The following is a 22645-nucleotide window of genomic DNA, read 5'->3' on the forward strand; positions in this document are numbered from 1 at the left end:
AAATTTAACTTTTTTATTTTAAAATCAAACAAGCAAGCCCTGTCCAGATTTAAAAAGTAACGCAAAAGTAACGCAACGCATTACTTTCCATAAAAAGTAACTAGGTACCGTAATTCGTTACTTTTTTATGGAGTGACGCAATATTGTAATGCATTACTTTTAAAAGTAACTTTCCCCAACACTGACGTAGCCTAACTAGTAATATAACTAATTACTAATTACTTTTGAAATAAAGTAATCAAAACAGTAACGTGATTACTTTTAAAAGGAGTAATCAGTCATTTGATTACATTTTCAGAGTAACTTGCCCAACACCGTCTAGCTATCTGATTACAAACTGTGGTAGAGCAGCGCCATCTCATGGACGGAATCCACTACTACAACGCGCCTCGCAGCAGATGAAGAATTGCAGGGCGGAATCGAATGTATCCCAGTTTCCTTTTTCGACACTTTGTAACCCACTTTCAGCGCGTCACAGTAGGTCAAAATTACAATCTTCCCTTCTAACACAAACTTCGACGGACAGGACTTTTTAACTATCCCCTCCCCTCTAAACATTTCAAAGAAAACTTCCACTCCATCGCCCAGTTTGATGCGGACACCTCTTGGACTCCCTAAAAAATTCCCTGATCCCCGGTCAGTTCTCTCCTGTCGGATAAGCAATACGATCTGCTCCCCAACTCCATTCTCTATTTTTGTGCTTCCTTGTGCTGCCAAGCCCCTGACGTAATGCTCCGTGTTAATTATTAGCATGTGGGAAGCGATGCCGAGACTCTCCTCTGCTGCTTAAACAAGAGCGACTGACTGCGGGGAGAAAAACCTCGTCAAGATGGCCAAACATACTGACCCAGAGTGAAGGGGCACCGCTCCCCGTCCCGTCCAGTCCTGTCCTGCGACCAGCACCAATGCAACTGCTCCTTTAGGTGAGTGACTTCTGAGGGTTTTTACTACAGCATTTGAAGCCTTTTCAGTAGCCTACAAACCTGGGTTGCAACATCTCTTGTCTCAGTTTTTTTTTTTTTTGCCACAGCAGTAGCTTTCTGTGGGAACTCCGAGTATGAAAAATGGAAATCAGAACGAGTCTGTTTTATTAAAAGTTTTGGGTTGTTTATTAATTATAACTCATAAACGGGGCATTTCGATTGATTTAGGCAGGGTAAACCACCAAACTGCTGACGTAAAGTGGGGAATTGTTTCATATGTAAAGGGCTGTGAAAATGAAGACTGAATAGTGTGCACTGACTTACAGTAGGGACAGTCGAGCAACACTTTTTGGGAATGTTCTGGACAGTCAGTGATTCCGCTCGGTTATTAGAGGATCGCTTGAGTGCCGCGTGTATGGACACGAGTAGAAACTGAAAGCCTGCGTTTATTTTTATTTGTTATTTATCTGATGCTTTTGGAGGTAAGTGTATATTTAGGTCAACCTACAGGACAAAATATATTAAGATTGCATTGTTCTTGCGGAGTTCCCAGTTAACAGTTCATCTAAAGTGTTGGGGAAAGTTACTTTTAAAAGTAATGCATTACAATATTGCGTTACTCCATTAAAAAAGTAACTAATTACGTTACTTAGTTACTGTTTATGTAACGTAATGCGTTAGGTTACTTTTGCGTTACTTTTAACATCTGGACAGGGCTTGCTTGTTTGTTTTTAAAATAAAAAAGTTCAATTTTTGACAAATATAAAAGCCTTTTCACACCAGAAGTGAAATGAATAAGTCTCAGGCTGAAGGGAAAGTACATTTACGTCCGTACAGTAGAACGCAGAAGAAGACATTTCAACACACTTCAGCAATAAACAAAGACACACAAATGTTTGTCAAGAGTAATTTTTGCTTATTAGTACGGTTGAACTGGATCATCGAAGGTCAGAAGCATAGACATTGGTTAATGGGATTAAATACATAAATTATATGTGTGTTGTTTAACATTTAATTATTGCAGGTTTGCGTCATATTCTGAGTTGCATTATTTTTATTCATTTTGAGGAATACTGAATCTGTTTTTTTTGTGTGTGAGTGAGATGAATTAATGCATATTCATATTTATTTTAGAACTACAGTAACATCTTCTGATTTCTGTCACCATGGCAACACCAGAGCTGTCAGTTAATAAATTGGAAACAAAAGTAACTTGCGTTACTTATTTGAAAAAGTAACTCAGATATTCTCTTGTAAATTAAAAAGTAATGCGTTACTTTACTAGTTACTTGAAAAAAAGTAATCTGATTACGTAACTCACGTTACTTGTAATGCGTTACCCCCAACACTGTTCATCTGCGAATATTCACTAAAGAATCACTAAAGAACGTTTAAGCATTCTTAAAAACTCGTGTCAACTAATGTGTCAACTCGCCTCTCATCTCAGACTCGAGTCTTTAGAATCCGGTTCGGTTCATTGATTCATTCCGCATGAGTCGTCGTTATGCCAGTAGGTGGCGGTAAGTCTCTTTTTGTGTGAATTGAATAATTGATTCACTCAAGTCCGCGTGATATCAAAATTGACAAAATTGACTATATTCTTTAGCCCACATTACTAGTCTTAGGGTGAACAATTATTCAGTCTATGTTAATTCACAGAAAAAAATGTTTGTCTTCATAATCTTCAGTCAAAATCTCAGATGCAAGATTCTCTATTGAGATGAGTCGCTCGTTCCTAAATGAGATGTGCTTATTCAGTTCGTTCGCGAATTAGATGTCTTCTGTTTATAATGAACTAACGCTTTTTGCTCGTACTGCAGTCATTTAGTGAACTAAAACTATGGGTCAGAAATGTACACAAATGTTTATCGTTCTCTTAAACGATTCGTTCAAAACACTGATTCATTCACGAATGAAACACCACTGTATGAAGCAGGTTTATTTTTGTCTCTGGCTTCTTATGAAAGGAAAGTGAACTTGTTTCACGGACTGAGACCACGTTATATTTGCCAATTCGTTATAAATGGTTAACCTGTTCGAGTTTCTTCTAAGAAATCTTACCTACGTGTCGTTTTCATCTGGAAGACTCAAGCAACAGACTTGTGGCACGTTTCCAAAGGCTTGTGAAACCAGCAATGGGGTTCAAAATATGTAGATTATACAGCTGTCAGTCTACTAGCTACTGTCAGTCTACTAGCCAAACCAGCCTAAGGTAGTCAGCCTGATTTTTGGAACTAGTTATGGACCAACCTGGACCATAAACCAGCTTCCAAAACACTATTGCCAGCATTAAGTTGAAATTTTCACCAGTGCTTGACTTTTTGTGTTTGTATTTCTTCTAAAATATGGACTGTATACTCACTACTCTTTACTTTAACAGAAAGAAAATGTTCTCTGTGGACAATGCCATCAAGACTAAAGCTGGACAGTCACTGTATGCAGGAGAAAAGCTGAGGAAAGTTTTGTAAGCCCCAAGTGGCCAGAGGGTTGGAGAGCTCCAACGAATACCATCTCAAAAGCTTCAAACAGGGATTCCCTACCACTAAGCCTAACTCCAAAACCCAAGAACAAAGATGCAATACATTGGTACCCACTAGCAAATAACATCTCAAAGGGCTATTTTCTGTCAAACCTCAAGTGAAGGTGAAAGCATTTTTGGATACGTCTGCGTGGTGATTCTCTAGTAAGCTGCAAAGCATTGTCATTGGGTCGTGGCCATCTCTCTCTCCCCCTCTCAAAGAACCCAATTGCCAAGTCTTGGTACCGTGAGCCTGCCCACCAGATCATGATGTTTCGTGACCAGGTGGGAGTCCTCGTCGGCTGGTTTAAGGGATGGAACGAGTGCGAACAGACTGTGGCGTTATTGTCGCTCCTCAAGCGGGTCAGTCGGACCCAAGCACGCTTCCTTCAGCTCTGTCTGGAGCATTCCTTGGCTGACTGTACTGAGCTGCATGTTCTGGAAAGGGAGGCCAATAATCCAGGTTAGTAAAGAGGCTACCACCTTTTCTGCCAGTACTAACCACATGCGAGCAGGTGGATTTGAGGTGTACCTGTTAAGAACAGGTGCACCCAGCTTTTTTGGTTAATGTATAGGTGTCTTTTAATTTACCCATAAGTTACTTCTTGCAGATTTGTGGAATAGGGATTTCTGTATGTAAAAAGCATAATATGTAATGTTGTATCCAAAGTGTTGGGGTAAATTTGAGCGTGCAATGTGGCGTGTGACCATGGAAACGAATACCTTGGAAACCAAATAGCCCAATAAAGGAGCACAATTATTTATGCACAGGAATAAACAATCAGCACGCTGAGCTGAAGGCCTGTGGATATTTTATACAAAGGTAAATGCACAGTAAGAAAGTACTATTGCATATTTTGTTCTTGCACACATACACACTCTAAAACCTGAACATGGGATTCCCATCAGAGTTTATAGTGGGCTGGGACTCATAAAGAGCCTCCTTGTGTTTTGCAGTGGTGTGTGTTGTATTTTATATGAGGGATCTTAGTGCAGCTCTGTCATTGTTATTCTAAAACATCAAGATGAAGATATCAAAAAGGAACTCATGAAGTTTTTAAAGTGGTCCTCACCCTGGCGTGTCCACTGACATTAAAACCAGCTGACAGGGTGCAGCCCAACTGAAACTCTTCTGGTTGGTGTATTTCTGTTGTTAGACTCATACGTTCTTTCTCTGTGATGATGAGTTGCTAGTTTGTTATTGCAGATGGTGGATTTGCATGCTTGTATGTGGTGGTGACCTTTGAATCCACTGGAATGAATCCACTGGAAATGTGTGTGCGTGTGTGTCTGTCTGTGCATGCCTACCTGTGCGATTCACCTCGGGCTGTAGCCTATTACACAGTTGTGCCTGTGTCAGCCAGAGCAATGTCAGCTTCCTATTACTCACCAGACGGCTGGGATTCTTTGGTTAATCAGCGTATTTTCTTTCATTCAAGCAGACGTCTGGTTTAGCCTGGACCCTCATTAAGTATCTCAAACTGAACTCACTTCAGGCGATTTAGTTGTTGTTTACCCGTGTGAAGGTTATGGTTTGACTTGTTTAGCTCAGCAAACTTGTAAACGATCTTACACTGATATTTTACACAGTTTTTGAAAAATTTTTTTTTATTTGGGTGTTGTTTTGTATTCGAAGCCTGTTCAGGGGTTTCTAGGAAAGATTAAGGCTAATGTGATTTTTTAAAATAAAGTGTGAGAAAATACTATAATGTAATATTATAATGTAAAATAATGTAATTAAGTTGGCAGATTAGCAAATTGACTGCTTCTGTAGAAATGTAAATGGTTAATTAATTATTAACCTATTTTATTTACTATGCAGAAATCTAAAATATATAATATTTTTAAGTCAGCATATAAAAAAATTAAAATGTATGTCTATATATATTATCATTTTTATTGTTGATTTGAAATGATTTTAAATATATTTTTATTCTTTTATGTAATATTTTTATAATATAGCTAAATTATTTTATGTTTTTACATAACAGAAAATGTAGATGTATTAGCTATGTTAAAAAGGCAAAAAAATAAATAAATTCAACATTAATTTCAAAATTAATCTTTTAAGCTCTTGTCTTATTACATACACACACACACACACACACACACACACACACACACAGACTTTTTATTACAATTTGAATTGTTTTCAGTTATTTTAATATATTTTTGTATATTTTACCTATATAATTATAGGTCATTTATCAATTATATATTTATTTCAATTTACAATATTAATAGTAATTACTGTCTTATATAAATGTATTTAGTTATAAGCTCTCTCTCTCTCTCTCTCTATATATATATATTACAGTCGTTACTTTTTAGTAGATTTTACAGTTACTTTATATCTTATATATATTTAATTATATTACTATTATACATATATAAATTGAATGAGGGGTAGTGTAGAAGTGGTTACATGTCTGAATGAATTTTAACTCAACATGTCAGTTTAAAAGATATTTTAGAATGAGTAGTAGTCACATCTATCCTCTGAAATCAAAGATCCTTTATTTTACAAACCAGACACACACACACACACACACACACACACACACACAGACTTTTTATTACAATTTGAATTGTTTTCAGTTATTTTAATATATTTTTGTATATTTTACCTATATAATTATAGGTCATTTATCAATTATATATTTATTTCAATTTACAATATTAATAGTAATTACTGTCTTATATAAATGTATTTAGTTATAAGCTCTCTCTCTCTCTCTCTCTATATATATATATTACAGTCGTTACTTTTTAGTAGATTTTACAGTTACTTTATATCTTATATATATTTAATTATATTACTATTATACATATATAAATTGAATGAGGGGTAGTGTAGAAGTGGTTACATGTCTGAATGAATTTTAACTCAACATGTCAGTTTAAAAGATATTTTAGAATGAGTAGTAGTCACATCTATCCTCTGAAATCAAAGATCCTTTATTTTACAAACCAGTAAATGACCACATTAAGACATTCCCATTCATTAGGACAGTGTATACAGAGTTAACTCGCAGCTGGAAGTTGAGTGGAAAGATGCAACTATTTGGAAAGAACAGCGCCAATGAGAGGAATCCACAATGACCTATTTATTTTCCTCTGTGAAGGAGCTGCCTTGTTCCCCTGACCCAAATGATGCAACTTATTTGCCTCTCATCTCAGCATCACACACTGTAACAAAATGCATGTGTGTTGTGCAATTGAGACACAAGTAGTATCGCGTATATCATATTTAGTTTCATGTCTTACACTTTAAATGCTAAAAAGGCTATTTTTGCTTTGGTAGAATTCACATTTCCTCAGTGCTTCCTTCATCTAGCTATATCAGTCTTAACCACCATTGGTGGAGTGGTTTAATTTGGCATCTATGTGACTGAGAATCTATGAAGAATGTGAATCCAAAACACAAACAAGGTTACACAATCCCAGCTTAGGTTTTGCTATTGTTTGAATTTTTTCAACCGTTCCATCCAGCATGGACAGTAGGATAAAACAGAGAGTGTGTGTATATTTATGTGCCTAAATGAGAGAAGGTGCGTGTTTGTTTGAATATTATTCCTGTCTGAGCTGGTGTTTAACCCTTGGCCCTTTTTCCGCCCCTCCACCTCACAGCCCAGAGGCAGCAGAGTGCGGACAGGAGGGGCACTGTTGTTATGAATGACTGACTTCATACCTCTGTGTGTCTGTGTGTGTGTGTGTGTGTGTGTGTATGTGTGTGTGTGTTTGAGATGATGAAGGCTCTCCGAGTTGTTTTTCTAACATGGTGGCTTCTCTGTGAGATGCACTGAACTGACGCTCCCTGTTGTGACAGGTAATGTGACAGGAGAGTATTAATTTTTTAATCCTTGTCCCCCAATCATACAGTAAGTTTAATGTTAAACTGTAGAACTATGGTATATAGTGAATCTACAGTGTAGAGCTGAAATGTCATGGCTTTAGTATTCAAGGGTTTTCAGTGTCCCATAATTCAGTTTATATATTGGCAAGTACTCATAATCACAGCAAAACATAGTTCATTTTACATTTATGCATTCTGCTGCAAATACTTTTTTACAAAGCAACCTACTTTGCATTGAAAATGTAAATTTTTTTTATCCGTTTTTACATTCATTGGGAATCAAATTCATTGGACTTACTGTTGTTAGCAGTAAGAATGTACTTAATATGCCCCAATTATTTTCCTTTCAGAATGTCTTAATGCAGGTCCTCTTCTAAGAAGCAAAATTATAAGTTGTAGAAATCACTCACACAACAGAAAATGTAGCATTTTTTAAATTCAATATTTATTTAAGTCGTATTATACCTGTATTGTATAAAATATAGTATAATTTCTAATATATTATAATGTATGTACTATATATATTATAGGATATTAAATATGTAAAGCATACACACAGACACAATTTGACTAAAATAGCTATTTCTTATGTGTATAATTTTATTTATAAGGGTTTTTTGAGAGTTGTAAAGCCATTTATGCCATATATATATATATATATATATATATATATATGTACTTTTATATGCATTTTTTTTAATGAAATATTTAAAAACATTAGATATTAATGTTTTGTTGTTAGAAGCCCTTCAAAAATTCAACTGAAAAACATTCAACAGAAGGACAGAGTAGTGTAATCAGCAGCATTAGGTTTGCCCTCTCAGACACACTTTACTTTGTTACCACTACTTGTTTCCCACTCAAGTAAAGTTGTAGAAACCCTGGCGCCGATGTTAACTTTAAGATGTCTCAGAAAAATGCTGAGTTTGGATGACGTCAGCACTTGAGTCAGTCTGGGTAATAACTTACTCATCATCTGTTTCTCATCTTAATGAAAGGCAAAATATGCTCATCTCAGCGAAAAGGAATGGATGACATGCAGGTACTTGAAAGGCATAAGATATATCGTCCTTTCTCCCTACTGGCCTACTGAGTAACATTGCTTTCTTTACGACATCTCTGCTGCTGTTGAAGGAGACTGTGTTTAATTTGCAGTCTTGTCTATACTGCTGTGCTTATCTGTAAATTGGTTTGATTAGCTGAGACAGCAGAAGTCTTATCTTCTTTTATGCTGATTGCATGCAATGTTCATACGTGTTGCTTTTTAGCATTCATAAGATGCTTGTGTCTTGAAGTTTGCTGAATATTTGCTGAAGATTTTCCTATGAACATCGCTGAATTAACTTCTAGCCCAAATCAGGATTCAGTCACATTAAGATGATTGTAAAACATCCCAATTATTATTTTCATTATGCCCGGAAATAACTATTAAAATGATATACTAGTAGAAATGTGTCTGTTAAAGGGGACATCGGATGCCCCTTTTTCACAAGTTGGTGTGATTCTTTAGGGTCTTCATGAAATGTCTGCAACATACTTTGCTTAAAATTCCTCAATGGTCATGTAAAACAACACCTCTTTGCCTTGTCAAAAACAACCCTGTTTAAAAAAAAATAATAATAATAAAAAAAAAAAATATATATATATATAGAATTTGTGAAAGTATTTTAGAAATTGTCATAACTATTATTACTACTATTACACTGTAAGTAGTTTTTAAAATTATTTTTCCATAAAAAATAGTATATTGTGGTATAATATATATACTACTGTTCAAAAGTCCAGGGTCAGAAAGATTTGTGTGTTTTTGAAAGAAGTCTCTTATGCTTACCAAGGCTTTGATCAAAAATAAAGTAAAAACAATAATATTATGAACTTGTTTTAGAGTTTGAAATATCTGTTTTATATTTTAATGAGTTCTCAAATGCAATTTATTCCTTTGATGGCAAAGCTGAATTTTCAGCATCATTACTCCAGTCTTCAGTGTCACATGATCCTTCAGAAATCGTTGTAATATGATTTGATTTGCTGCTCAAGAAACAGTTCTTATTATTATCAATGTTGAAAACAGTTGTGCTGCTTAATATTTTTGTGGAAATTGTGATACTTTTTTCAGGACACTTTGATGAATCTTTTGTAACTTTATTCTTTACTGTCACTTTTGATCAATTTAATGCATAGTTGCAGAATAAAAGTATTAATTTCTCATCTCCGCATCTCCCACGCCGTCAGACTGGTTCTATAGCTCGCGCCATACGCGGGGTGAGCTGTCAGCGCACGCTTGACTGCAGCTCAGAACAATGCGTCAGAAGACATGCTCGCTCTTCACATACCCAACAATTCTGTTTGCTTTACTGTATTGAGTGTGTCTCTCTGGTGAGGCTGGTGTCATGTCTCTTTGCAGCTACTGTTTAGTATGCTTTATTCTGCAGCTGGTAAATGCGTAGCGCAGGCAGCTGCATCATGGTGCCACAATGCAGGACTTTGTTCAAAAGTGCTGATTGTGCTTTTAAGAGGTCAGGCTGAGATTTTCCAACCTGCCATCAGTTCACTAAGTTCCCTCTCCAGACAGTCGTGAAGCAGGAGTGGGTTTGTATTTGAGTATGAGGATGTGTTTCTTCCACTTGCCCTAAATGGGACCTTTTTTCACAGATCGGCACTTATTTTTGCACAATTATATAGGAATCTCTGCTCTCTCTCCTCCAGGTACGAAAATAAAGATTTCTTCCGAATAGGAAAATAATGATCAGTAAATGAGGAGGGGGTTCAAGTAGCACAGGGGCCCAGACATTTCCTTAAATAGAGCTCTCTGCACTCAAATCCGCAGACTTGAGGCCCACATTGCAGGAATAGCTCTGGCTGTGACATTCTGCGCCACTTGAACACACACATAACCCCTGGAACATCCACAGGTAGACTAAATTGATGTTCTTACATTCCAGTGAGGCTTTTACAGACTCTACAGTCGTCGGATTACAGTGGCACTTCATGCCAGAGGTTGTCCCCAAAGTTTCCTTGAGGAAAGAAAAGTCTGTTAAACCTGATTTTTTTCTGGAAACTTACTGAATTTCACTTGGGACTTGATCAAAATTTGATGTTTTTTTCCCCTCTCATACTATTTTTAAAAATCTCAGCTTTAACTTGAATTATTATTTTTACTATCATTTTAATTTTTATCAATGAGCACCTGACATTTTGTTTTTTAAAATGTATCGGTATCGGTCGACACTGGATATTTGTACTTGGTATTGTGCAAGCTCATTTCCTTTATATATATTACCTTAGCCATCATCTATCGTTCACTAAAAGTTAATCTTTAAAAACCAAAAAAATTATTTAATAACACTGTTTAACATAATCTTGTAATTCCTGTAATTAATGTTATAATGGAATCTCAAAATGAATGTCCATTTTTCATACTGTTGCATTATAATGTTGTGACACCTAAATTCAGTTGTAGCATTTAAATGAATGAGTTTTGTTTTTAATTTACTTAAAATGTACATTATCATTTTGATATAGGCCAGTTCATCAGCAACAAAAATAATTATTGGTTTATAATATTAGCCTGAATGTGATAAGCAGATACAGATGAATACATTTTTAAGTAATTTATTATTTTTAAGTAATTTATTTAAGGATAAAATTGTCTTGCTGCAGTGAACATGATAAAAAAAAATCTAAATTCGTCAGATTTTCTACTATGTATTTCTTTGGAAATTCTCAAAAGGACTATTATTTTTTTAAGTAGTCTGTAATTAAATTACTTTTCAATAAAAATTGTGTGTGCGTGTATACATATATATATATATATATATATATATACACACACTGTTATGTATTCTTATGCTACATGAAAGATTTGTACTTGGAATAATTCATTTGTCAAAGCACAGAAATTAACTAGTGAAGTCAAAAAGTTAATTAAAAGTGGTAAAATACACACAACACCTTGAACTTCCACAGGTAGACTAAATTTCCGTTCCATTCCAGGACAGCTTTTATGGCTGTTACGGTCATCAGGTTACAATGGCACTTCCTGCCTGATGTTGTCTTGTCTGGAGGGCATGAATGGAGCAGGTTTTTGGGGCTGGAGTCTAAGGCCTGCTGATGAAGTGAAATATTAGCACTCTTTAGCAAAACAGTCATAATCCATCATATCAAAAGAAAAATGCAATGACTAGGCTATTCATTATTGTAATTACGGAGGAATTGTTCATAGTTTACATATTTTTGCGGTTGTTGTTTCAGAGATGATCACAGATAATCAAAATATCGGAATGTTTCTTTTTTGCAGGATCAGGCCAAACCTGATTTTGCACTACAGTGCATTTGGGTCAGGATGAAAACGGCGGAGCTCATTTGCACAGGTTGAAAGCTCATCTGGGCTTAGATAGAGAAGATCAGATAGAGAAAATGCTTCGGGGTCAGTCTTGAATGAATGGGTTCACATGTGGGCCGTGACGAGCTTCCTGCGTTTGAGAGTGAGAGCTCATCATCCGTATACTGAACAATAGAGACGCGCAACAGATGACTCGGAGCCACAGTGACTGCTGTGTCTACTGACAGAGGCAGGTGTTTCCCACTTTGTTGTCTGTCCAGCTGAGCTCAATGGATAGTTAGTCTATGCTGCTATTTCCAACGTCGAACAGAATTAGTGGCCATAAATATCACTGGCTTGAAGGAAGAGAGGAAGAAAGTGTATGCTCCAGCACAGACAAACTCTCAGCACAAAGCGCCTGCCAAGCCAAAATTAGAACTGTCGGCCTCATTCTCTAATTTCTACAGCAGACGTAACATTTGGTGATTGTGTGCGAAAAGGAACTGAGGAGGCGGATGAGCTGAAGCTGCATGCGTACAACCTCTGGGTAATTAATTCAGCTGACCGAGGGCAACTCTGTCTGTGTACAAGTCAGAAGGTCAGGGCCCTTGAGACAGACAGAGGCAGACAATCATTCCACCATTGGTGCTTGTGTCAGAGTTGGTACTGTGGCAAACCTCCACAAGTTTAACTGGCCTGAGAGCCGAATAATGACGTAACTGCCTGTTACAACATAACATGCCCGCAAACAAACATGCTGCATCATGGTCTTTGTCGAAGTTGTCAAAGCTGTAATTTTAAGTTATTTGTAACAAAAATTCTTAAGAAACAATTTATATGTTAATTTTTTTAATTAATTAAGCTTTATATGTATTTGTGTGTATATAATTATTTGTATAAAATTTTTTCATTATATACAGTGTATGTATATACATATATACTTTTTAATATTTAATAATAATTTGATTAAATATACTTCCTAATTAATTTCATTTATATATATTTATGTGTGAGTATGTAATTATATACATAAATATATATAAAATTAATTATATACAGTGATTTATGTATGGATATATACACATATATACATTTTTAATATAAAAAACAATCATATTTCATATTTTAATAAATTAAGTCTATGCTGAAATATCATTATATTGTATATATAAAGTACATTTTTATTTTAGTACATTAATTCTATACAAAAAATAATTTATTTGTATAAATAACATAAAACACATTACATATTAAAATTACATATTAAATATAAAAACAATATTAATATAAATATATTTATAATTTTGAACATAATTTCAATTTTTAAGATACTTAAGACAACTTTTATATATTAAATTGTGTTTTTAATTAATTCTAAAAACATGACAAGACAAATTATATATATATATATATATATATATATATGTATATATAGAGAGTTAATACACTTTTCTTTGCCCTCAACTAGAAATAACACTAGTAAACAGAGACTATGATGCTATATGGGCATCTTCATCTTGGAAATGAAAAGGGGTATCTGAATTTCTCATCTGTATGGCTTGGCCCTACTACTGTACATGCTGAGCTTTAAGTGCACTGTAAGGCCCAGACAGGGTGCTGGTGGGGTCCAGGCTTGTGTAGACCTGTAGAGACAGAGCCATTGCCTGTTAAAGCTGCTCTTGAGGAAAGGTGGGGCCACTAAAGTTCAACAGGGGCTTCTTACACTCTTTCTTTCTCTCTCTTTCTTTCTCTGCCAACCAAAACGTCAGCCTCTCCAGAGCTTTGCGCACGCTCCCGTGGGTGTCATTTCAGTATACCACACGTCGATTGGGTCATTTCTTCATTCTTTCCTCAGTTACTTCTTGGAGTGTCATCTGAGGCTTTTCTCTCAGCTTCCCACTCAGAGGACTGTCTAATTCCAGACTCCTGGGAATCTCTTCAGTGCTGCTTTGTCCTTCACATAGAAGCGTTTCCACTGGTCATTAGGTGGAATGCTGTTTGGTTTAGCCATACGGTAATTCTCCTCTCTTTCTTTCTCTTCCCCTCCCTTTCCTTTCTCCATATCATTGATGCTCCGTATTTCTCTCCACCCACTACTCTGCTGAATGCATTAGATCTTGGGGAGCCCGTTTAAGGAAGTGTTTGCTAAAGTAGCGTTGAGGGGGATGATCTCAAAAAGAAGGTATGTGTCTAACCAGCGTCGTTTCGGATGCAACGCACCCCAGTCGGAAACTGTGCATTCTTCTGTTGGACCTGTGGTATGCCAGCACATTCCGCACTGCTGAGCTGGAGCAAGCAGCCAGAGGGATGGGTGGGGCATCTCTCTCTCTCTCTCTCTCTCTCCCTCTCTCTCTCGTTCTTTCTCTTCTCACTCTCTAGCCACTTTTTCCAAATAGGCCATTTTTTCTTTCCCCACTTTCACTCCTGGAAAAATCTTCTCGATGCAAGTTCATACTGTGTCCACAAACCAATTCCAGTGTTGTTTTTTCCCTCATAAGTGGAAAAAAGTACAGACCTCATTTTTAGACCTTCTGATGTGTTATACAGCAGGTTTGGTTGTGTCTGGTTCCTGTGTCTGGTGTGTATTTGCATTATTTGTGAATCTGAGCTGAGGTTGTGTGTCCACTGTCTCCGTCCCAAGAAGAGATTTAAAAGTGGTGCATCATCCTCCCTGGAACATGTTGTGTCCTTACTGTGTTGACTCAACAACTATAAAAAAGGAATGATCCCATTCTAAACCAACTCTTGCTGTGTTTGTTGTGCTAACAAGAGAAATGTTGGACAATAGTTGAGGCCAGGATCACCATGGATGCAGCCACATTATGAACTTTACCAAGAGACACCATGTTATTACCATAATGTTGTTTTTAATACTGTAAAAAACACTATGTTAGTGCTTCTCAAGAACTTTGTACATAAACTATCATTCAAAAGTTTAGGGTAGGTAAGTTTTTTTTTTTAAAGTAAAAACATAATAAAATGATCAAAAGTGACAGTAAAAATATTTATAATGTTACAAAAGATTTTTATTTAAAATAAATGCCATTCTTTTCAACTTTCTAATCATTAAAGAATACAAAGAAAATCATAGTTTCCTCAAAAATATTAGGCAGCACAACTGTTTTCAATGTTAATAATAATAAGAAATGTTTCTTAAACAGCAAATCAGCAGAATTATGGAAGACTGGAATAATGGCTGTTGAAAATTTAGCTTTGAAACCACTGGAAAAAATGTAAAAATATGTATTTTATATTTATAAATATATATTTTAAAATACATATTTAAATTATTATAATATTTTACAATATTGCTGTTTTAACTGTATTTTTAAAAATAATTTTTACTGTCTTGAGCTTTATCTTGTAAGAAATTTCAGGGGATTTTTAAAGTTGTTTAAATTATGTGTGACATGATTTAAGTCCATCTAAAACTACTTTAAACCATATTTTCACATTATTTCATAACTGTTCATGTAGTTCTTATAAGCTCATATTAATTGAGAAGCTACATGGAGTATATATATATATATATATATATATATATTTAAAATGAACAAAAAGGCAAAAAGATGATTAAATGTGGTAAGAAAATGAAATGAAGTTTTAGCATCTAAAATATAGATTTATATAAAAATGTAATGCTTGTATATGAAATATTATTTTAAAAATACCATATGAATGTGGAAGTAACATAGAATAACTATCTGGTACCACAGTACAGGGACAAAGGTGAAAATGAGGTTGCAAAGCAGCCTCTGATCCCTTGTCTTTCGGTGACCTTCTTGCTGTGTGCAGTGTGTCGGCACAGGGTGTGCTTCAGCTGATGCAGTCTCTGATGGTCTCATATAAATAGGGTGTTATCACCAGTCCACTGGTGTTTGGAGTCGGTGTTGCGGCCGTCCTATTTTTAGCACGAGAGAATCATGTCTCTGACAAACACATCTCCTCCCATGCAGACGTGGGCATGTGCGTGACTGTTTGTATGACTGTGCGTCTGTTTTTATCAGCCGCCAGTTGTGTCCCTGGTGTTAATGGAGCATATGGCGGCATACGATGGGGGTTGAGTGTTATCGAGGCATGTATCCAGGTCAAGAGGTGCACTGATGCTGTTACAGTAGCCTGCAGGGGGTTTATATACGTTCTCTCATTAAAAGTGACTCAAAGTTCATCTATAATTAAAAGGGGAAAACGTCTGTCTGCGTACGGTCGGCTGAACGGTCTCTAATGTGCACTGCTTGGGTTTAACCATCCGTCTGGTGAACAGCATGCCTGTCTGTGTTTCTGTTTGTTAAAGGTCTGTCAATGTAAAAGAATAGTTGTGTTCTATTCATAACACAATTCTTTGCTTCATATGTAACATCTCATATAATCAGAAAGCAAGAATTTATATTGAGTAACGAATCAGTTGAATAAATGATTCAGTGAAATGATTCAGAAAAGTTTCTAAATGATTCTGTGTTTTTGAATGAATCTGTTTAACAAACGATTCAGTGATAGCATACTGCTCTTACTATTTCTGACAGAACATTTTATGTAAAAATTATATGATAACTATGACAGTGTGATATTCCCTAATTCAGCCAGTCTCTTGGTTGGTTCCTGAACAAATCAGTGTGTTTGAATGAATGAGTTGATTGAATGATTCATCACTCACTCATAAAGAGAGTCATTTGTTTTGTTCCTGTGTAATAATATTTCACAATATTACTGTATTTTATATTGTATGTATTTTACTGTTTTTACTGTATTTGTAACATGAGAGACTTGTTTTAAAAACATGAAAAATATTAATGACCCCTCAGTTTTGAACTGTAGTGTAAGTGGGCATGTTTTCACTAGACCTTCAGTAAGATATAGTCAAAGGTCATTTTTATTTACATAACGCCTTAAAACAACATGAATGCTGACCAAGTTGCTTCACAGTGAACAATAAAAAGATGAAAATCATACAAATTTCAGAGTTACAAATTTAAATCAATTATCTTAATCCATAAAACCAAATAAAAGTTAAAATTAAGAATTTAAGGCGAGACACTGCAGGTGAATAGGGTAAAAAAAACTAATAGTTATCGCCTTACCCAGCTGATTGATTACATTGATAATTGCAAAAAATGTTTGTATTACAAGTTTTCTAAAATGTTAGATTTAAATATACAAATGAGTCATTATTTAATGAAATATGCGTACACTGGATGATGTCAGTTTCAAAATTCTTGTTTAATTTTTTTTACATATTAGAGTCAAAAGTTTTTACAGAGGGAATTTTGGGTATCTAATTTTTGCCACTCCATAATTCATAAAATGCTTAGAACGGACAGAAAACACTATATTTTAAATGTTTTCTTTCCACTAGTCTGAAAAAACACTTTATGAAAAACCAAAACTTGACAGGTGCATGAAAAAACAGTGGTTTTGCCTACAGTATCTCCCCTTAACTCACCAAAACTAACATAGCTTAGTTATAATTAGGCCTAATAATCATTATTGATTTAGTGACTCACTCAAAATTTAATTTCTGAATGAATCTGTTATTTTGAATGAATTAGTTTAATGAATGATTCAGTGATAAATTCACAATCGTGTGCTACTTTTACTATTTCTGTCATAGCTTTACATTTGAAAAATTGTAGGAATAGAATGATGGTTTTATATTCCGAATTTAGCCAGTCACTTGTTTTGTTCCTGAATGAATCAGTGTTTTGAACGAATCAGTTGACTCACTCATAAAGTCATTTGTTTATTGAGGCTCAGGAGGAATAGTATCTCAGTGTTTTTGCTCAGGCCTCGCTCCTCTGGAGTAGATTATTCATAACAATGTGCTGTTGAAGAGCAGCTTCTATTTTAAGCCAATCGGAAGGTTAAGTGGAAGGGGTGGAGAAATGACAAATTACAACCGAACACAAGGATGTTTGAAAGCTCTGTTCGCTGAGAGCGGGTGCCACGTGGAGTTCACTAGAACGCATTGTTTTACTGTCTAAAAATGACTCAGTGAAGCCTTAAAGAAGGGCTTTCCTCAGACTGACCGCTGTGAATCAACTGTGATTCACAGTCTCTCTGCAGAATGTTGCTTTCACTACGTTTCTGTCTCTTTCTTGCTCTTTTTCAGTCACATCCAACTTTTTTCATTCCAATGCTTTAGTTAATAGTTGTAAACACTTTGAATACTGTAAAAGGATGGCGGTTTTGGTGGACAAGTCAAAAGAAGAGTAAAAGAAGCAGAGAGTATTTGGGCACAGAAGAAGACAGAGAGAAACACATGTGTGGGTCATGTTCCACCAGCTCCGGGGGTCTATGAGTCGACTGCTAATCTATGAGATATGAATTTATATGTATTATCTATGCGATAGAATTAGTAATGTACCTTTTTGGAACTTTACAGCTGGCCAAGTCACAAGACCATTTTGCTAACCAGTTTAACTACGTTGGTTGGGCTGGAAGACCATCATAAACCAGCTTTAAAGGGGTCATATGATGTTGCTAAAAAGTAAATTTTTTTGTGTATTTGGTGTAATGAAATGTGTTTATGCGGTTTAAGGTTAAAAAAACACATTATTTTCCACATATTGTTTTTTCCGAGTGACATACACAAAAATAATGACTCATAACTCCAAAACTGTAGCAAGGAGAGTCAAAAGGTAGGTATCGTTTGATAGAAATATTAGAAATATATCTATTTCTTTCCCGGGGCGATTATATAGCCCCCATAAAAATGGCCTAGCAACGCCCATGTTTCTTTCTATATTTTTAGGGGAAAAAATATCTTTACATTTGGACATTCTTATGCTGAGAAATAGATGATAAAATGTAAGAAAAAATTTGTGTGCTCAAGAAAACATTTTCATATCTTTCTTATTTGACATTCAATGTCTCAGGAAAGAAATAAAGTAGGAGAAAATCTATTTTTTGGCAATATTTCCCAACATGTGAGCTGTATGTGAATAAAATTTAGTGGTGATATCATAACGTAATTAAAAGTTACAGCATTTGGAACCAAGGTAGCCCTTTTCTTAGACCTTGACAGTTTTGAAATTGTTTTCTGAGTGACGTACACAGAAGTAATGCCTTGCTCAAGTTTGGTCAAAGCCCCAAACAATTATGCTTGGTTTTTTTTCTACTCTGCGAGACCTTTCAAATGACATATGAAAGAGAAGAATGAAAAAAGGATAGTGTGAGAAAGAGGTCCAACGTCTCTCTGGAATCTCTGCGATCGGATCCTGAAGGAAGTGAACGGGGGGATGGTGGCAGAGGAAGTCAGAATCCTTGAGATGAGTAAGCTGCATTGTTTTAGCAGCAGCACTCCCTCTGTATCCAGCTGGATGGGTGGAGCGAAGGAAGAAGAACTGCGTAATGATGGAGGAGTGTGGGAGCCATAGAGGAGCTGGCAACCACTGAGGTAGAGCAGGACGCTGGCCAAGTTGAATGCTGGACTCTAATTTTAGTAGAGGAGTGTTGCTGAGGGTCATGAGGACTTTATTACTAGATAAACTCATCACAACCTTTGGCAAAGCACAAACTGAACTGAACTGAGTGGTGGTGACACATAGTGGTGGACGTACAACCTTCTCTCATCACTCATTGGATGTAACTTATGAAAATAGTCCTGTGTTTCTGACTAAGCACTTTAATCTAATTTTGATTTCAGAAACTTTCTCCTTCATATTTCGTCACATCTTATAGCAGTTACCCCCTTAAAGGAGTAGTTCATCCAAAAATGAAAATGTTCTGAAAATTCACTCACCCTCAGTTTATCCAAGATGTAGATGAGTTTGTTTCTACATCAGAAAAGATTTGGAGAAATTTTGCATTACATCACTTGCTCACCAATGGATGCTCTGCAGTGAATGGGTGCCGTCAGAATGAGAGTCCAAACAGCTGATAAAAACGTCACAATAATTCACAAGCAATCCACACGAATCCAGTCCATCAATTAATGTCTTGTGAGGCAAAAAGCTGCAAGAAACAAATCCATCGTTAAGGCATTTTAAATGTAAACAATCACTTCTGGCCAAAATACCAGTCCATAATCCATAATAACGCTTCCTCCAGTGAAAAAGTCCATCCCCTGTTGTCCTCTAATATCAAAATCCACCCACATGTTTAGAACTGTTTTGGACTCTTTTCACTTTTAAACAGTGCTTGATCTGTATATACAGGTGCATCTCAATAAATTAGAATGTCGTGGAAAAGTTCATTTATTTCAGTAATTCAACTCAAATTGTGAAACTCGCACGGTGGAAAGCAATATCATGGATAGAGGACTCATATTTTAGTCTGAAGCAACAGTTTGAAGTTAAAAATATCTTTATGAATTTGTTTATTACAAACACACAGCTTTTCACTTCACAAGACATTAATTGATGGACTGGAGTGGTGTGGATTATTGTGATGCTTTTATCAGCTGTTTGGACTCTCATTCTGACGACACCCATTCACTGCAGAAGATCCATTGGTGATGTAATGCTAAATTTCTCCAAATCTGTTCTGATAAAGCAACAAACTCATATACATCTTGGATGGCCTGAGAGTGAGTAAATTTTCTGCAAATTTTCATTTTTGAGTGAACTATTCCTTTAATACGACATGTTTTAAAGTGGTTTGTGGATGTGGTTGCACACACATGGTCTCATTTAGAACTGAGGATATAAACTTCAAATGTACACTTTTTTTATTGAGTTTTGTAATAAATGGATGTTGATTTAAAGTCTGGGTTAGTAACTGAAAAGTTGTGGGTTTGAATACCCTCATAGATAAAGGACCACCAGGGGGTGTGAACTGGGTTTGTCAACTTGCCCTCTAGAATCCCGGTGGCCCATCAGTAAAAATGGAAGGGCCTGAAAAAGATTGCCAGAGAGACACTTAATCATCAGTCCACAGTCGTCCTCAAGTCTGTGCGTCTGTCTTTAGCATGACATTGGTATGAGGTCTAAACAAGCATAGCTCCATGCTAAACATGACAGAAGATCGCTGAAACATCTCTACTCATACACACACTGATGAAACATTTATGATTCTGTTTCATTACGCTACAAACATTGTCATTTTAAAGTGCTAAACATGTCTCTTGATCTAATGGTAATGATTATTTTCTGCATTTGCATACTGGTGAAAACATTTCATGGTCACATGTAATGCTAAAATCAAAAGAAATGCCACTTTTTACATTCTTAGAACCTTTTTTTTTTTTACAATTTAGTGCAAATTCTCATTACCATAATGCATCCAGATGTTATTTTTGTTGGGTTTTTTGTATCCCCATAAATTTATTAAATAAAAGCAAGTAGAGTATTTGAGTGCAGATCATTTTCTGCTTACTATTTTAACATACATTTAATATATTTATTTAATTTAATATTGTCAACATTAAAGGCAGTACAGAACATACTACAATGTTGTATACATTTTATCATTTGAATAATATATAATTATTTTTGCATATGTTGCTAAGAAATACATTGTTTTTCATTATATGTTAAAATGAAAAAAAAACAAAACTAATTGTTCCTAAAAATTTGCATTTTCTTTAAGAAAACAGTAACTTTCTTTTAATTTTGGGGTGAAATGTGACCTGGACATGTTGCTGATAGCTTTCATGAGATTATGATCATGTATCATTAGACCTATTAGAAGTGGTTCCATGTCCAAAGTAAAGACAGACAGAACAAATGAGTCATAGACGTGATCAGGAGGTGGTCAGAAGTTCATTCTGTGGCCAGCGTTTTCTATTATTAGTGGTAGACAAAGCCTCTGCCGTGACCTCAAAGTATCTATAGGGTCATTCCGTGTCAACTCAACCAGAGGTCCCCGGCTCAAATTTTTGATTTTGCTCATATTTTTTTCTGAAGAAAGATAAACATGTATAGTGATGAAAGCCAAAATATTAAATGCCATGGATGAATATTTACTGAGTAATCCACTATTTTGTAGAGGGGGGTCAAAATCTGAGACTGTATGATATAGGGCCTTTAAAATGAAGATTCCAAAAGAAAAGTTTATTAAGAACTAGAACCTAAAATCACATTGTGATAATATTTAATATTTCTTGAGTTATAGGCATGCAAACTTTGGAAAAATAATATTTATGGCACTCACACAGGTATGTTCAATACAGTTGTTTTGACAGAAGGAAACAAGATACATTTCTAGTTTCAACATTATTTATTCTTCAGACATTCCTCTTTAAAAGAAAAGAAGTATCATATTTATGCAAAGTGACCCACATTTGGTTTTTGACCACTGAAAATGTGTACAATTTTAACGATTTACTCCTGGAGCCATACTGAAATTCCAATATCTCTACTGAACCATATAGGGCCTTAAAAATGGAGATGCCAAAAGGCAAGTTTGTTAAGACCCAATATCTAAAAGGGCATTAAGATATCTTTAATATTTCTTGAATTACAGGCATGCAAACTTTGGAGAAAAACTTGAAAAGTGCTTTTTTTCCCATTTTTGAATGGTTACCATTAGCACATAATGCAACAAAGATTGCTACAGTCAACAGATTTTACTAACAGACAAACCAATCTCTGTGTAAAATTAACATCATGATGCTACCATCTTTCTGAAGTCATTTTTACCCCTTTGTAATTTGGCTCTGAATATCAGGTGAAAATTGCCATTTTGACCCATCTCTACAAAGTAGTGGATTACTCAGTAAATATTCATCCATGACATTTAATATTTTGGCTTTCATCACTATACATGTTTATCTTTCTTCAGAAAAAATACTAGCAAAATCAAAAATTTGAGTTGGGGAAGTTTCTGAAGTTTGGTTGATTTGACACGGAATGACCCTATAGTTCCTAGTTAATTTCTGAGGCACGTTACAATAGGTTGCGTGACCCTGGTAATGAATAGTGTCCCCACCAAATACTTAAAATGCGGCAGTTATTTAAAAGGAAGAGGAAAAACATGGATGACTTTGCTCATGTTATTTCATCCAGACATATATCACTGTGTACCTCCCATGCACAATGCGATAAACCACATCTCTCCCATGATAAACTTTTTTTTTTTTTTTTTTTTTT

At 35.4% G+C, this 22645-nt stretch overlaps 1 protein-coding gene across 1 annotated transcript in view; it reads left to right on the forward strand.

Annotated features, from left to right (window-relative positions):
- Positions 1-388: 388 nt before the first annotated feature.
- LOC107679988 (protein Smaug homolog 1-like) overlaps positions 389-22645 on the forward strand; it is a 25630-nt gene continuing 3373 nt past the window's right edge. Inside the window, exons 1-3 of the mRNA XM_016475722.1 lie at positions 389-923; positions 3304-3566; positions 3664-3904. Coding sequence (XP_016331208.1) covers positions 3709-3904 — 196 coding nt within the window. The 5' untranslated portion in view covers positions 389-923; positions 3304-3566; positions 3664-3708. The remainder of the gene's footprint in view (positions 924-3303; positions 3567-3663; positions 3905-22645) is intronic.

The sequence above is a fragment of the Sinocyclocheilus anshuiensis genome, unplaced genomic scaffold (genome assembly GCF_001515605.1).
Source record: "Sinocyclocheilus anshuiensis isolate Anshui unplaced genomic scaffold, SAMN03320099.WGS_v1.1 scaffold772, whole genome shotgun sequence".
Lineage (NCBI taxonomy): Eukaryota > Metazoa > Chordata > Actinopteri > Cypriniformes > Cyprinidae > Sinocyclocheilus > Sinocyclocheilus anshuiensis.